Below are 16,784 nucleotides of genomic sequence, written 5' to 3'. Positions count from 1 at the left end.
GTTGTGCACTTGCCTGGCAGCCTCAGAATGGTCACTTCACACCATTGTGAGGCTTTGGAAAAGCGGCAATCTTGCTAACAAATGCTTCTTTTGTTCCTATCTTTTCATCATATGTTTTTTGCACTTTTTCATAATTTTGAGACCAGTGATAGTCCGAGTCTGGGTCAAACTCTTTCCGTCTTGTACTCAGTCTGCCATTTGTGAATATATGTGAGATGGGCCCCATTCACTTGAAAAAAATCAGAGAGACAATTTAGGGGAGACTTGTTCTTTTCACTTCTTTTACCTTTTTCTTATCTTGATCCACGTAGTTTCTGCCATCTGGCAAATGGTTCTGATCTCAAAGAGTGCCACCTGTCAGTTCTCACTGCTGAGAGTTACTGTGAAGTGTTGGACTGATGGCAACAGTCACTTTTTGAAGCAACGAGTAAGCTCAGGTACCTTAATGTCCTCCTTGAGAACCCAGTAACTAACTACCGACTCTCTGGAGCAAAAACCGTAACAGTTCTATCACCTGAAAAGTTTGTTAAGAAGTATTTTGGTCTCTACTCTAAGAATTCTTCCCATCTCTCGAATACAAATACCTCCCAGAAAACTTTCCCAGCCTATTTGTTAACTTGTGAAAATTACAGAATATCAGTGTGTCATGAGCAAATTCAAGAAAAAATGGAGAGGAGGAGTCTGAAATGATAACATTAAAAATTGAGTAACACTTGTCTCCAATTCTCATTCTGATGCGCGTGTCTGTAGCCCTGTAGTAAAAAGTTAATAAGCACAGGATCTCCTCGTCTACACGTGCATGAGGAAAGATTAGGAGCATCTTGTCTAATTGTTTTCTGTCCTCTTCAGTGTAAAGCATCTTCAGGCTGTTGGAGTGGAACCAATAAGATCCTTGACCTTCCTTCTTTATGCCCCTCATTTAATCCTTTTGATTCTACCTTCAAACTATACCCAGAATCTTCCTATGCCCGCCGGCTCTACTGCTGTCATCCTGGTCTAAGCCTTGTCATCTCCCAGCTGGATCATTGCAACAGCTCACTCCCTGGTCTTCCTCCTTTCAATCTTGACTCCTCAGGCAATAATAAGTCACACAGAAGACTACTCATAGTCTTCACGTGTTACTCAGAGCACTGGCCAGGGTGTGGGCAATGTTTAAGGCTCTGTGTAGTTCACTCTCACTCCATCACTCGCTTGATGACTTCCTCTTCATCATTCGTCTCTGACAACACTGGTCCCCGTGCTGTTCTGTACACTCACAAAGCACGCTCTTGCCTCAGGACCTTTGTACTTGTTCCTTCCCCAAGATCTGGATGGTCTGTTCTCTCACTTCCTCAGGTCTTCACTCATATGTCGTATTTTCAGTGATGCTTTCCCTGACCACTGTTTAAAATTTCACCTCTTCCACCGGAGTCCCCCATCCCTTCATCTGTTTATTACCATGTGACATTCACTTTTACGTTTTTTCTTTATTTTTTCCCACTAGAAACTGATTTCATTTCTTCTCTTTAGTCCACTGCTGTATTCTCAGCACTAAGGAAAAATGGAAGGTAAGCAGTGAAGAGTTAGTACATGAAGGATGGTGAGCATCAAAGGGGTTCGGGAAACCCCCTCACAGCCACGGCCCAAGCCCAGTGCAAAAGGTGAGAGCACTGGCCTCTCACATCCCCCACTTCTGCATTCCTGGGGGCTCCGCCCCACCACACCACGTCATAAGCAATACCCAAATGCCATTTTATCTATACAACTGTAACTGGCTGGTGATAACATAATGAAAATAAAACCCCACTGCCTTCAGTAGGTGCATAGTAGGTGATCAGTAAACAATGAAGAGTCGCTGTTACAGTTCTCAGTAACTGATTATTTTTAATAGGAGAAGCATGCGTGGTTGATGACATGGGTACAGGGGAAAAGATAATAGTAATAATCATAACAGAATAGTTATTGAGCCCCTGTGTTGTGGGCACTGAGTTGAGTGCTTTATGAGTATTAACTCATTTAAATCTCTCAACTCCACCACTGACTACCTGTGTGACCTGTGCTGATTGTAGAACGTCTCAGTCTCACCGTCTTCTCTGACAGAGTGACATCACTGTAGCTGCTTCGGTGTGTGGTTCTGAGTACCACCTGAGAGGATGTGCCCAAAGCATTAAGGGCAGTGCCGAGCCCAGAGTCCAGAATTACTGGAACTGTTGACATCCGATCTTCAAAAGCCAGACCTGGGTCGCGTCTCATCTCTCACAGTTGGGTAGAGCACAAAGGAGGAGACTGAGGCCTTGCCATTTTTCAGGAACTCCATTGCCAGAACATTCTCCCGCCCTCCTTCCTTTAACGTTTGAGAAACAAGGAAGGGCGGTTACACCTTGGACAGAAATCCAAAGACTTCGGATGTTTCTAGCCAACACCGTGTCAGTCTTTGTGAATTCACAGAAACATTCATCTGAGATCTGTGTGTTGAAGAACATACGGATGGTTCTGGAATCTCTTAATTCATCTCTTCAAGTCCATGCCGACTCTCAAAAATTCAGCAGTCTCAGTTTTGAGAAGTTTTGCTCTTTCGTCTGACTTCCTTTCCCCCCATTTCTATGCCATGAAGTCACAGACCCTTTGGTTTTAGTTGTAACATTTTCTCCTCTTAATTCTTCTTTTTCCTGAAAGTATCTGTCTTTTGAAAAGGAATGTAAAGAAACTGCTGAAAACTGAAAAACAGATTCCTATCTTCGAATTTCATAGTGTGGGAGACTCTGCACCTTGTCTGTTTAACATCCATTCCCAATTCTTCCTTTTGAAAAGAATTCTAGATTTTTTAAATTCATGGTGACAGTGGGCTCAGCCAAAAATACTTACTGCAGATTCCCTTGCAGCTCAGTGTGGCCAAATAACACAGCTCTGGCTTATAGGATGTAGACAGTGGGGAGAGTGTTCCTCCCGTGTAAAACGGCAAAGCTGTCATAGGGAAAAAACAAACAGAAAACCTTCTTCCCTTGTTCTTCCTGTTTCCCATCTGGAACTTGGATATGAAGTCTTAAGTTTCTGTGGTCATTTTCTGACCGCAGAATGTGATGACAAAAGCCCACATGCTATGTGGGAAGTGCGGGCAGAAAGGAATCGCCTAGTCCCTGAGGGTGTCATTGAACAGCTGCAGCTCTGTTTTCTCCCCGACTTCTTCGGGGAGAGAAGTAAGACGCGTCTTCAAGCTCCTGTTTGTCATGCGGTCTCTGTGTTTATCATGTGTTCTGTTCAGTGCAGCGGAATTCATTTTTAACTGTTTTATGTGGTTTGATAACCAATTTAAGCCCAGTTTTATTGTCAAATTGACCACATTGTAGATCTTAATGTTAAAGTATTTTATAGTCTAAAAGTGAGTCTACTTTTATAAAAGCCAAAGGGAATTAGCCAAATAACCCATTTCGACTGGACTTTGGATGGCAGCAAGTTGAGTTCCCGTACTTGGATTGAGAGCCTGGAGACCCAGACTTTCAGGCCAGTCCTGCTGCCAGTTGGCTCCCTGGGCGGGCCCCTTGACCTGGGTGCTTTTCCTCCCATCTGCGGAAGGAGGTAATTTGAGCAAGACAGTCCTCTCAAAGACCACCAAAGAGCCGGTGGATTGCTGCCCGTAGAGTCCCAACCGAACTCAGCATTATTCTTCACCTTGCCAAGACTTTTTAGTAGGAAGCCAAGCACGGCTCTCGTTCATTAGCTTTGAAAATTTCCTTTCAATTGGAGTGTGTGTGTGTGTGATATAAATTGTAAATTTTTAAAACAAGAAGCCAGGTTAAATGATTATCAATAAATATGCACAGTGTATATTGAATTTAACCACTAGGTTTAAATGGTGCCAAATTTCCTAAAGTTCAGCATAAACGTGAACAGGATTTCTCATTATGGTACTTAATTTATTTTGGTCTCTTTCACTTAAACTCTGTTAATTATTTTTTTTAACCTGAGTATCAAACCGAATAGACAGAAGGCTTTTTTAAAAAATTAAAGTATGCATGTTTCTATATGGAAACTCCAAGTATATACTGTCAGATTTTTTAAATTAAAAATCTATTTCTTGGAGCAATTTTAGGTTCATAGCAAAATTGTTTGGAAAGTACAGAGTTCCCTCATGTCCCCTGCCATAGCATAGATTTTTAAGAGTAATGATTTAGAATTAAAAAGAGAAAATATAAACCATGTTTGTTTTATTTTTAACCATTCCTCTTGAATTCCTTATCAAAGAAATTTTAAAGATTTTTGTGGTTTCATTGCTTAGAATTTCTGATGTGTAACGTGCTAGTATGTTCCATCAGTTTTGATATAGGCAGGGTTACAGAACCACAGAGTCTTTGCTGAATTTTATTTTAATGTTGGAGAACAGTGAGTCTTCTATTTTGCCATTAGTCCTGAGGGACTATTAAATAACCAGTATTAATCCTTTAAAAAAGCAATTCCATTTGAGGGACATACGTTTCCTGGCCATGTGCAATGTTAGAAACCTAAGAGCATCTTCACACTACTAAATGAAATGTTATTTTCCAAATTAAAAAAAAAATCAAATATCCTTTTATAAATTAACACACAAGGACACAAGAACTCTTTCAGGACAAAATTGAGAGTATCTGATCGCTTCTCCTGATTGTCTCATAAACTGACTAATAACTTTGGGCCAGGCATTTAGTCTTTCCAAATAACTACTTGTAAAATAGAAACACATTTCGTAGTATTTCAGACATTTATAAATATGGCTTGACTGACCAGAGCTAATAAATCAGGCAGGCGTGTTCAGAGGCCACTGGTCACTTCTGGCTTCCTGTGGCCTTGAAGCCTGGGACGCCTCAGGTGTCAGGTGTTCCTGCTCAGACTGATTGCCTGCCCTTAAAAACCATGAAGAGTCCACTTGGAAAAAGGTGTGTCAATTTTGGATGAGGTTACTTTTTTATTTTCCATTCTCCCAACTCATCTGGGTTGTAGTTCAGGTTTTTTGGTAGTTCTATTTTTTGTTTTGTTTTGTAATATTCTACGTAAAAGAAAAGGGAGAATGTAACATCACTTGCATTGTTATGTTATTTCTTTCCTTATAATTTATATTATACTGTTTCTCTCTGGGGCTGGGTTATAATCTCCTGAAGGTAGGTGGCCTTCGACCTGTTTCTTGGCAGGTGAGAAATGAGGTTTATGTTATAAGAAATGAATCACCCAGCTGTTGTGGAGCTGAGATGCAGTGATGCACATGGAGCCAGCCACTCCATGGAGGAGGTACCAGGACCCATGGGTTCCTTCCCCACCAAGCACCATCTGCAGCCCTGGGGGCACTGTGTCTCATAATTCTTACATTCTCCATAACTCACAGTACAATGCTGTGGGTACCGAGCCTCTCAAAGACTTAAGGAATGACAAGATGAGAGGCTCTTTATCCCCTGTGATTTGCTTAGATTTTTATCTAAATATTATTTATTAAAGTAAATGCTTATAAAAACAAAAACAGGCCAAAAAATAAAATAAACACTTAAATATCATGAGACATCGTGCATGTTTGTGTTAGAAACAGACTAAAGTTCAAACACCTCTATAGAAAGAGAGTTTTAAAGAACCCTTTTCTATAATGGGAATGAAATTTTTTTTTGTCTTTTCCTTCTTAGGACCATTTTCTCTTTCTGTAGCATTTCAGAAAATTTCATGTAGCATACTATGAAAGAAAAAAAGTGTTCTTTGCCAGTGTGTATAAACAATTTGTATTCCTTGCTTTTGGAGTTGTTGCTTTAAATATGTTCTTGCATGTCTTGCTTGAAGGATGGCAGTGCCTTACCCAGTGGTCTCCTTGCTTTCATGATCTCATGACACCGGTCCGTCCTTCACTTGATTACAGAGTGTATCTGAAAGTCAGACTTGAGAATGTCATTTCAGTTTCAAATATCCTTTGGCCTATCTTGCCTGCAAAATAGTATCAAAACCCTTAGACTCTAAAACTAGAGCCCAACATATTTCTCAAGTCTTATTTACTTCTGGACTTTTTTCCTCCGCTTACCTTGTGTTCCAGCCACAATGGATTTTTACTTCTTCTACAGATAGGATATGCTTTATCCTTTCTTTATTTCTCTCTTTGCACAGAAGTCTCCCTCAATTTGGAGTGCCTTGCCATCCGTCCATCCATCCGTCCATCCATCCAGCCAGCATGGTCATGTTTGTCAGAACTGGGCCAAGGATTAGAGTACAATGTTAAACAAGATAGATACTGTCCTTACATCTTTTATTTAAATTTTTTGGGGGGGAGGGTAATTAGGTTATTTATTTATGATGTATTTTAATGGAGGTACTGGGGATTGAACCTTGGACCTCGTGCACCTGCTAAGCACACACTACCACTGAGGTATACCTTCCTCCTTGTCCTTACATTGAACTTCCCATTCACCTCCCCCATTGCACCTTGTGCTCATCCGTTTAGACTCATCTCTAGTGTTATTGCTACTTTGAGGTCTTTCCCAGGGCACTCAGGCAGATTTGGTCACTCTGTTGGTCTAGCGCTTTCTTTATCTCTCTTAACAGAAATTTCATTTTTTCATTCATCAAGATACTTATTGCCTACTGTGTGCAGAATCCATGCTGAAAGCTGAGGATACAGTGGTGAGCAAAGTAAATAAAAATTAAGCTCAGAGCTTACACCTTATATTGTAATTATCCAACTTTCACCCTCACAAGAGAGTGCGTTCTTATAGGACTTTATGTAATACTGTTCTACCTGCAGTACCAGCAATGCTAGAAATAATTTACATGATATTCAATTTTTTTAAATAGCAGATATCTAAGGAGCAGTTTTCATAATTTAATTGAATTAAACTATGTGTATTTGTGTGTTATGTATAAATATATAATACACATATGTGCGCATGTAGATTTTGTTTGTTAAGGAAGTAAAAAAAATGCTAAATTTTCTACTAGTTTACGAAAATTTTCTACTAGTTTTCTACTAGTAGATTAAAATGTCCAAGAAGGAGGAATGGACAATTATTCGTATTGATTCTTCTCAAATGATCGCCCAGGTGATGTCAATCTGTATTTTTTTAACCCTTGTTGCAGTTGAATGGCAGTTTTTTGTAACATTAATTTGTAGTCAGAGAGTCATGTTAGTTAAATAACAATTTCATTTAAAATACTTAAATATTTTAACCATCAAGGTAATGTGACAAGGAACTTAAGGAAGCAGGACTCAGTATTCTCAAGGTCCTAGTCTTTCCTGAACTGATTACTTCATCCTTCTCAAAGCTGTACCACTTCTCGGAAGTTCTTTCAGCCCATCTTTCCTTGGGATAAGACCCTGTGATGCAGACGGAATGACATGAAGCTGTTTTCCTCTCTTGCAGTTGGCGAGTTCGTAAGCGATGCCCTCCTCGTTCCCGACAAGTGCAAATTCTTACACCAGGAGAGGATGGATGTTTGTGAAACCCATCTTCACTGGCACACCGTTGCCAAAGAGGTACTAGCCCCTACGTTCTTTCTCCTTTTAAAGTGAAGATTTCCGAGGGACTGTGCACAGTGACATTTTAGAGGGTGTTTGGCAGCAACAGCTGTGTTGACAAATACTATTATTAAAAATAAAAAATTTTCATGAATATTTTAAGAGGGTATTTTTGAGGCAACAGCTGTGTTGATAAATAAGTTATTATTATTGTCATAATTTAAAAAGCCATCCATGAGTATTAGATTCACTATCTCTATGTTATGTTTTATAAATTAGAAACTATAATCTTATACTCTAGAAACGTTAAAACATATCTTTTTTCAAATTCTTAATTTACCTCTGGTTTTCTTTTGTCATATACCAAGTTTTTAGAATTTAACTGTTTCCCCTAGTATCTGTTGGGGAATTACGGTGGGAGAACAGGAAGTAGCTTGTCCAGTACCAACATGAAGTCTACAGTTAGACTCAGTTTCTAAGTTGTGCCATCCAATTTTGTGCTCACCGTGTGTTGCTCCCACCTCAAGTGTTCTACAGTGGGTGTGTCTGTGGCACCAATTCTAATCTTTGCAAACCCCTGCTTTTGGCAAAGCTGATAAGACATAAGACAATGAGCATAAAATGTCATTTATTTTGAAATTTACTGTTTTCAAAACTTTGTCCCTTTGATATATTGCAGAGTTTTCCCAGTAAATTTGAATAATTTTCTGTGATGAGAGCAGTCTCCTACAATTCAGCTCCCTTATCTAGCTGAGTGGTTCACAAATGGGGTCAGTTTTGCTCCCCACTCCCTTCCCAGGAACATATGCCAATGTCTGGAGGCGTTGTTGGCTGTCACAGTTGGAAAGGATGGTGTACCGGCATTTGGTGGCTAGAGGTCAGAGGTTCTGCTGAACATTCTTCAGTGAACAGGACTGGTTTTCCTGTCCCCTCGCTCTCAAGAATGATCTGGTTCAAAATGTCAATAGTCCTGAGGTTGAGAACCCCTGATCTAGCTCAATTTAACCATTGTATCATAGCCCAAAGCTGTTAGGCAGAAAACACCACTTAAGATTCAGAATTCATTTTTGCCGTGTATAGAATAATATGTTTTAATTTGCTGTAAAACATTTTCTTTATATAAAAATGTGTTTTGGAGGTTTAAGAGGTTATTAATCTTAAGAAAATGAACTAGATAATTTAAAATCCAGTACTCATCTGATATCCTCATTTTCCATTTCTTCTTGAGTTAAAAAAATTTCTTTTCATTATTCATAATCAAAATGTCTCTAATTCCTATGAGGTCAATCTACACTCTGTAAAATTTCATTGTTTACCTGTATGCGTTGACTTCTTAATCGTTCCTCTGTCAGTACTGGATACTTTCAAAGCTTTATGTTAGTCAGGATTTGTGGGAATTTAGCAAATCTCAGGAAAGCAAAATGATATTGACTATATGTTTGGATGCATAGCAGAGGATAATTTCTTCTCTTCCCAGGATTGTTATTTTGTTAGTGAGCCAAGAGAGTTAAAATTTCTAAGACAGGTTCAAGTCAGGGAAGTGGAAGTGAGTTGGGGATACATACATGGAACCATGACTACTTCCTGATATGCTAATGAAGCCAGAAAGCATTGCTTCTCTGATGACTATTGACACTGCAAGTTTCTTCTACTTCTTAGCTCCCAGTTATTTTCTATTCGTATTGTTTTTCAATTGATTTCTACAGTATAACAACGTATCCTTATTAAGTAACAAAGTTAAAAATTAAGGTTACCAAAGTAGCCTGTGCTAAAGAAACTGTTGTCAGTCCACTCAAAAAGCAAATTGATTCTTTCTATTGTGAAGTTGGTTCTTGATATGTTGGGGCTGTATGTTGTTACAGTTGGGGTTTTCTTAAAAGGAATGCGTCTACTCCAGTGCTCTCACTGGCTTCTCCTTGTCTATTGTAGACCTGCAGTGAGAAGAGCACCAACCTGCATGACTATGGCATGCTGCTGCCCTGTGGAATTGACAAGTTCCGGGGGGTGGAGTTTGTGTGTTGCCCGCTGGCTGAGGAAAATGACAATATCGATTCAGCAGATGCAGAGGAGGATGACTCGGACGTCTGGTGGGGTGGAGCAGATACCGACTATGCAGATGGGAGGTAAGGTGGCCTTTGTGTTTGCTGTCTTGTAGATGCTGGAACATCTAGCATATGGTTTTGTTTCTTCTCTGAATGTGTCTTTCTAGTTCTCATTTAAAGGATCTCTGCCCACTCCCATCAAAGTTTGCTCTTTTGGTAAAAAAATCTAACCGTGAAGTCCTGTTCTGGTTGTGACCTACCGTTTAATTTTAGTATAATTGATCAGCCATCACAGAGTTTAACTATTTTATTTTAATCTCAAGAGTTGGGATCAAAATTCTACTGATAATGTAATAGGTCACTGGTAGTTCTACAGAGACCTGAGGTCTCAGTGAGTGACATGGTCTTCTGTTTTGGTCTGTAATTTAGAAAATTTGGGGGGATTTGGGGATTACTTCATCAGTCATTAGCTACATCTGATTTTTCATTCAGAAAGGTTTTGTTTTGGTTTTTGTGGGTTTTGAGGTTTCGTTTTTGTGGGGATTTTTGCCTTTTGTCAACTTTCCCTTTGTGAGTAAAGTCGGAGGCATTCAGAAATGTTTGCTAAAGTTTTTTTAACTGCCTTTGGTTTTGTGGATTTCCTCTTTGGAATCTTAATCCAAAATAATTTATATGTACAATAATTTATAGATTCTTATTTTTAATTAAAGGCAAACATTTATATTCAGGTCATAAAATTATAAAATCAGAATCTTTGGGTTAGAAAGGCCCGTCTGATTCAGCCGTCAATTTCCTGCTGTATCATTCCCCAGAGGTGATGACAATGTATCACTTCACTTTTCTCTTCCGTATTTTCTCAGATGTTCCCTAGTGTGACAGATTTCCAAATAGAACATTAACTATGAATTATAAGACTTAGAGATATTATATCAAGTTTTCTGATTTTTATATAGTCAAGCACAGATATTTTAATATTATATTTTGTAGAATTTTAAAAATAATTTTACAAAAATACATATATATTTTACAAACATATAAGAATTGATGTACACTGAGGTATCCTTGTCATTTATCAGTTAATAATGCAGGCTTCTCTTTAGTGGCTCTTCCCCAATTTTATCACGACTCTCTTGTTAGCTAAGCTCTTTTGTGTTTCCTCTTTACTCAGTTTAGAAAAATTGGATTCAATGTAGCAGAACATAAAGCTAAACAAACAAATTCTAAAAAAAAAAAACAAGAGAAAGAAATAAGGGAAAAGTCAACAGTATGCTTACAATATTTCTTTATGTTTTTAAGAGTTGAAAGTTAAATAGTATAAATTCTCCTTTTCCCAGGGCAGGACACATCAGTAAGAGCAGGATTTGCCTCACTGGGAAGTTTCTGAGCATTGTGTCCTGGGCCATGGCTGGTCCCCTCACCTGTGTTCCATGTGCCAGGTGTGGAAACGTCTACTGGTGTGGGTTTAATTACCACCTGGTCTAAAAGTTCGAGTTGCCTCGTTCCTGTTGTTTCTATAGCTTTGTCATATTCTTCCTCAATCATATCTGGATTTGAAAGTTTCAGGCTGCCTTCCTGAAAAAATTCTTGTCACCAGAGCTCTTACTACGTGATCCCAAATATAATCGGCATGAAAAAGAGAAATGTGAGGTTAGGCAGCCAGTTCCTTTGTCCCTGGTCTGTTGGATGCTTGATCACCTCCCATCACTGAATTGACTCCATGTTGAGTAAACAGCCCAAATAATGGCAAGAGAACCAAGGAAGTTCCATGGCTGCTGTTAAAATCATACAGAACTGGCTGTGGACTTGTAATCAAGGTTGGTGACTGGCCACTCGTGATCCTGCATATACGAGAGACTTCTGTAGTGAAAAAAAATGGGTATTTTTGCTTTACTTGAGTGTAACAGGCTTTTGCCAGGTCCTCTTCCCCATTTAACGTATTTTTTGATGTGTTGAAGCACCTACTTTTTATTGAGGATAGATTTTGGTGTGTCTTGATCTTTTCCTCCTACACTCCTTCCGATTTACTGACCTAGTCAAAACCATTACCAGCATCATATGGTATGAGACCCTCTCAGTGGCCCTTTCTTTTCCTTCATCTCTTCTCACCAGTCCCGGAACGAGATCCACGGGGCTTCCTGCCCCTGCCTCAAGCCCTTCATTTATTTATCACTGTCAGTCAGTAACTCGACTTTCTTTGATATCCATCTCTCTGGTGATACCACTACTACGTGCCTTCTTTGTTACCATCACTGAACTGTAGGACACTAGTGTACTGTTCTTTCACTTTTTTTTTTTAATTTACTGCTTTACCTATTACTAGCCAACTACACAATTTATCATCCAGACCAGATTTGACACTAGGACTACAGTCATTAACTAAAAGACTCAGACAAACCAGGTCATACAATCACCTTACTTATTTCTGTGTTTAGTTACATCACCGTCCAAGATGACATTCAGCTGAAATGTGAGCTGGCTCCCTCCTAGTCGCCTTCATTTATGTGCCACTTCTGCTGTCTGTCACAGCGTCTTCCCTTGGACTCTGTCATCACTTAGAAATACTGCGCCCGTGTGGTTACCAGCTTTGACATTACTCTGCGAATATGATCTTCTGATGTTAGACCTAAAACACTAGTCAGGTCCAACTGACTTCACCCTTCCCTCATAATAGTCGCCTCCCCTAAGTAAATAAATAAACTTAATTACCTAATAGTCACCTCCCCAATTCAGGTTTTAGTCCATTATTCCGTTTGGGGGGGGGGAATGGGTCCTTTCTGACCAGGATGGACCCAAGGATAACCATTTTTATGTATCCATTTGAATTTCTTGGACTTACTGATACCCTTCACATTTTCTAAGGATATTTTCATCAGTCCTCCCTATTTGGGAAAAATTGATTTCTCCCTTGAATTGTTTCTGAGTGTTCTAAGGTTGATGTAGCATGTCATATCACCCCACCAGTTAATTCCATTTCTTATTCATGCTGTAACATCAGCTGGGAGTGCAGTGATACTAGATACACCTAATTATCACTATTTGATGCCCTGTCACCTTCCACATAGCAGTTGATCCAAGTCAGCTCCATTCTCTTGGTTCCTAGCGTCACTCTCCTTAATGCTCTGTAAGTGACCCCTTCAGTCATCAGTCATCCACTGTGAATTTCTGCATATGGTACCTGGGGCTTGGTAGGTGCTTGGTACATGATTGCTGAATAAATTAATGAATTCTCTTCTCTACCTCAACATCTCTCTTTACCTTCTTACATCCCTTGGCTTCCCATGTTCCCTTTATGATTATGCACTATCTGAATACTTGATCACCTCCACTTCCTTTCTTGACTTTTTAAAAATGTATTCAAGATTATTTTTTAGAGTAGTTTTGGGTTTACAGCAAAACTGGGCAGCACATACAGAGATTTTTCATATACCCTTTTCCCCCACACATGCATGGCCTCCCCCGTCATCAGCATCCCCTGCCAGAGTGGTGTATCTGTTTCAGCTGATGAACCTGCATTAACACATCTTTACCATCCACAGTCCATAGTTTACATTGGGGTTCACTTCTGATGTATATTCTATGAGTTTGGAAAAACATATAATGACATCTATCCATCGTTACAAATGTCATACAGAGTGTTTTCACTAAAACTCCTCTGTGTTCCTCCTATTCATTTCTCCCACCCTCCCAACTCCTGGCAACCACTGATCTTTTTGTTGACTTCATAGTTTTACCTTTTCCAGATTATCATATAGTTGGACTCATAGAATGTATAGCCTTGTCTGGTTGGGTTCTTCTACTTCCTAATACGCATTTAAGGTTCTTCCATGTCTTTTCAGGCTTGACAGCTTTTTTCTTTTTAGTGATGAGTAATATTTCATTGTCTAGGTATAAAAAGTTTATTTATCCATTCACCTACTGAGGGACCTCTTGGTTGTTGCTGAGTTTTGGCAATTATGAGTGAACATCTATGTGCAGGGTTTTGTGTGAATCTAAATTTTCAGTTCCTGTAGGTAAATACAAGGGGCTCAGTTGCTGGAGCACATGTATGTTTAGTTTTATAAGAAACCAACAGACTATCTTCCAAGTGGCTGTACCATTTTGCCTTCCCACCAACAGTGAATGAGAGTTCCTGTTGCTCCATTTCACCCCTAGTATTTGGCGTTATCAGTGTTCTGGATCTTGGCCATTCTAACAGATGTGTAGCGGTATCTCATTGTTTTGATTTGCATTTCCCTGATGACATATAATGTGGAGTATCTCTTCATGTGCTTATTCTCCCACCCACACAACCCATCCTTTTATTTTCAGTCTCCCTTGTCTTTCGCTCCTTCACCTCTACCTGCTGCTGTTTTGCTGAACTGCCACCACCTGAGTTCAGATCATCATTTATCTCCTGCTTGACTAACTTCTTAACTCCCGACTACATCAGTGCCTCACGTTCTTCTGTTACCCTGGACATTTTGTGTTCTTAAAGGATTCATTCATACCTTGACTTCTATTCCCATGATTTGGAATTCATTCTACCTGCCCACAAGTCTTTGTTGCTCTCTTCCCAGAGTATTCTCCACGCCTTAGTAATGTTTCTGTTGTGCATTTTCGATCCTGTTAACACTGGTGGGAAATAGTTGATGGTTCCTGCAGCCTATAGCAAAGTCCAGATTCCTAGGCAGGGCATTTAGAACTCTTATTCCATGGCCCTAGCCTGCATTTCAGCCTTGCACATATGCCTCACCTTGTCTGCTGAAACCCCCAAACCCTTGGCCATTTCTTTCTCTCTTTTGTTCTCACCTCTCTGCCCCTTTTGAAAATGTATTTCCATTTTTGTCAAATGGTGTTAAGGAACCACCAAGATATTTGTCAGTTGTAAAGTGCTGTGTCTTGTCAAGACCTGTAAAATCTTATGTTCTAAGGCTGAGCTCTGAATTTTTACTGTTTTAAAAAGTGTTGATGTTTTTCAGATTTAAAAGAATTGTTTTGAACTCATTATAACTAGGATATCAGGTCACTTGCATCACTTCATTTTGGACCGTATTTTTCTGTTAGCCCTGCAGGCAGGCATGCCCTCACGCTCGTCTGGCAAAGCCCGGGGGGCAAAGGGAGAGAGGTATTGCATCACTGACCCACACACTGGCTAGGCTTCTACCAGCTGGCGGCTGCCTAGTTCCGGGCTCCAGCACTCCTGTGATACTTGAAATGCAGAACAGGAATAGGAATTAAATACATCCTACTTGAAAAGTCCTTAGGGGACACTGTATGACAGTTATTGAAGAGGAGAAAAGGAAGGAGAACTCTGGTCCTCCAAAAGACACTTAATCCACAGTTTAATGTACTTTGCTGATTGGTAGGTAGTGAGATTTGTTTTGGTAAAAGGGGAGTGTTCTCCTATTGCTTAATGAGGCATTTAGAGAAACATTCTTTGTGGGATGAGCTCTGTTTTGTGACCTTATTGAAAAAGAGGTAAGTCTTTCAAAAGATTAAATATAAACAAATCAGTTATTGTTCCCCAAATTTATTTGTAAGTGACTCAGTATTTATTTCTCCAGTGTTGTAGTGATTAAGTTCTCAGGCCACCTCAAAATACCTATTTATGGGGTCGGTAATGCAGCTTACTAACGTTAACAGTATACACATTCCAGCCATCTTGGGTAAGAATTTTTCAATGGGAAAATTCACTTGGAAAACTAACATGTAAGACCAACCACATACCCAGTCTGATCCTGAGAGGGAAGATCTGGAGAGTGAAGTTTGCTTTCCCCTGTAACTATAGAGTCTTACCGAAACCATGAAGTCCACGGGGGTTGGTGAATTTGGAGAGCTAATGACTTAAAGGAAGACCTTCTAATTCATTTATAACAGCTTTCCTCTTGGGAGAATGTCCTTAGATTTTTTTCTTCAAACCAGAATCTCAAATGATATAGTTTCTTATTTTTAGAGTTGCTGACATTAGTGAGAATGTGCTGACAGATAACCTCATATATCTTCCTGGATAATTAGATGATTTTTTTTTCTTTTTCCATTTAATTAAAAAAAAAAAGCCATTAAGTTAGATCCAGATGAGTGATTGCTTATGACTGCCTCTCACCAGGCCCTTCTCTAAGGCTGTATTTTGAAGCTCAGGAGTCTTCTTTATTTGATAAAAGTTTCCTCAGCAGTTTGTGTGTGTGCACACACGGGGCACATGTACATGCATGTGTGTGCACGAGGGAACACATGCCTTCCCACACTCACTGAGCCCAGTCGGCGGAATCCGTTCTGTTGATCGCCTTGCCCTGCTCTGTATTAGAAAAGTCAGTGCAACACCATTGACTATCTGGGTATAGCGTTCTCTTATTATAATTATAATTTTTATATTTTAAAATTATTTTACAAATGATTTACAAAAGTGAGAATAAAGGGATAGTGAGAAATAACTTCATTTAGACATTTTAGTAAGAATTAATATAGTAATTATTTGATTTGAATTAAAATGTAAATACAGTAGAGCCAGATTTTTATTTCAGCTTTTCCTGGTTTTGAAGGTAAAGATTTCTGAAATGGGCAGAATTCTTCGACTAAAACTAGCGGCTGATCACCTGCAATGCATGAACCTGACCTGTATCCATTTTGTAAATACTGATTCCAGGTTCAAATACATCTCTGTTAGGATCTAGCCTGTTGTACTTCTTGGTTGTTTTCTTACACTTACATTTTCACTGGATAATTATTTTTTAAAAATCAATACTTTTAAAACTTAAAGAGCTCATAATTTTGTTGCAGAGAGAACAGCCAACTTCTGTCCATAATTGCAAAATATTTTCAAGTTTGGGTTTATAAACACCCATGAGAATCATCCATCCAGTCCTTTTTTAAATTCACTTTACATTGGTTCTTAACCCCTCATCCCATTTGAGATTTGTCTGCTTCTGAGCTGTATCAAAAATATCCTGCTGTACAAACATCATACAATGTGTTGCACACATTACAAAGGACAAAAGAATACTGTCACACATTTTTTTAAGCAATTTTAGCAATAATTTCTGTTCCTGTTGCAAAATACTGGATAATGCCGTCCTTCCTGTCAAATGACTAAGTGGATGAGAAGACCATGTTTTCTTTTTGTCCTTAGAAATACATTGCTCATTTTGCAGTTCTTGAGCTTGAGAAAATTCATCTGGGACAGCATCATCTGAAGAGTCATGGTCTAAGGTTTCGCTGATGGGGGCAATTTCATTCATTTTTCTGATTTGTTTAATAATTGTGAAATATCTCCTGTCAATTTTCTCCTATTTGCCAATGTGGAAAAATGAACATTTTTGATTTTCACTTGT

The 16,784-nt window shown here is 39.1% G+C and overlaps 1 protein-coding gene across 6 annotated transcripts in view; it reads left to right on the top strand.

Moving 5' to 3' along the window:
* The window catches only part of APP (amyloid beta precursor protein), a 257,769-nt gene that overhangs the window by 97,946 nt on the left and 143,039 nt on the right, over positions 1–16,784 (top strand). For all 6 annotated transcript variants that reach the window (XM_015248674.3, XM_006215213.4, XM_015248673.3 and 3 more), the window contains exons 4-5: positions 7,341–7,453; positions 9,365–9,558. In XM_015248674.3, the coding sequence (XP_015104160.1) occupies positions 7,341–7,453; positions 9,365–9,558 (307 nt within the window). The remainder of the gene's footprint in view (positions 1–7,340; positions 7,454–9,364; positions 9,559–16,784) is intronic.

Source organism: Vicugna pacos, chromosome 1 (genome assembly GCF_048564905.1).
Source record: "Vicugna pacos chromosome 1, VicPac4, whole genome shotgun sequence".
Taxonomy (NCBI): domain Eukaryota; kingdom Metazoa; phylum Chordata; class Mammalia; order Artiodactyla; family Camelidae; genus Vicugna; species Vicugna pacos.
This window is presented reverse-complemented; position numbering and strand designations above follow the sequence as displayed.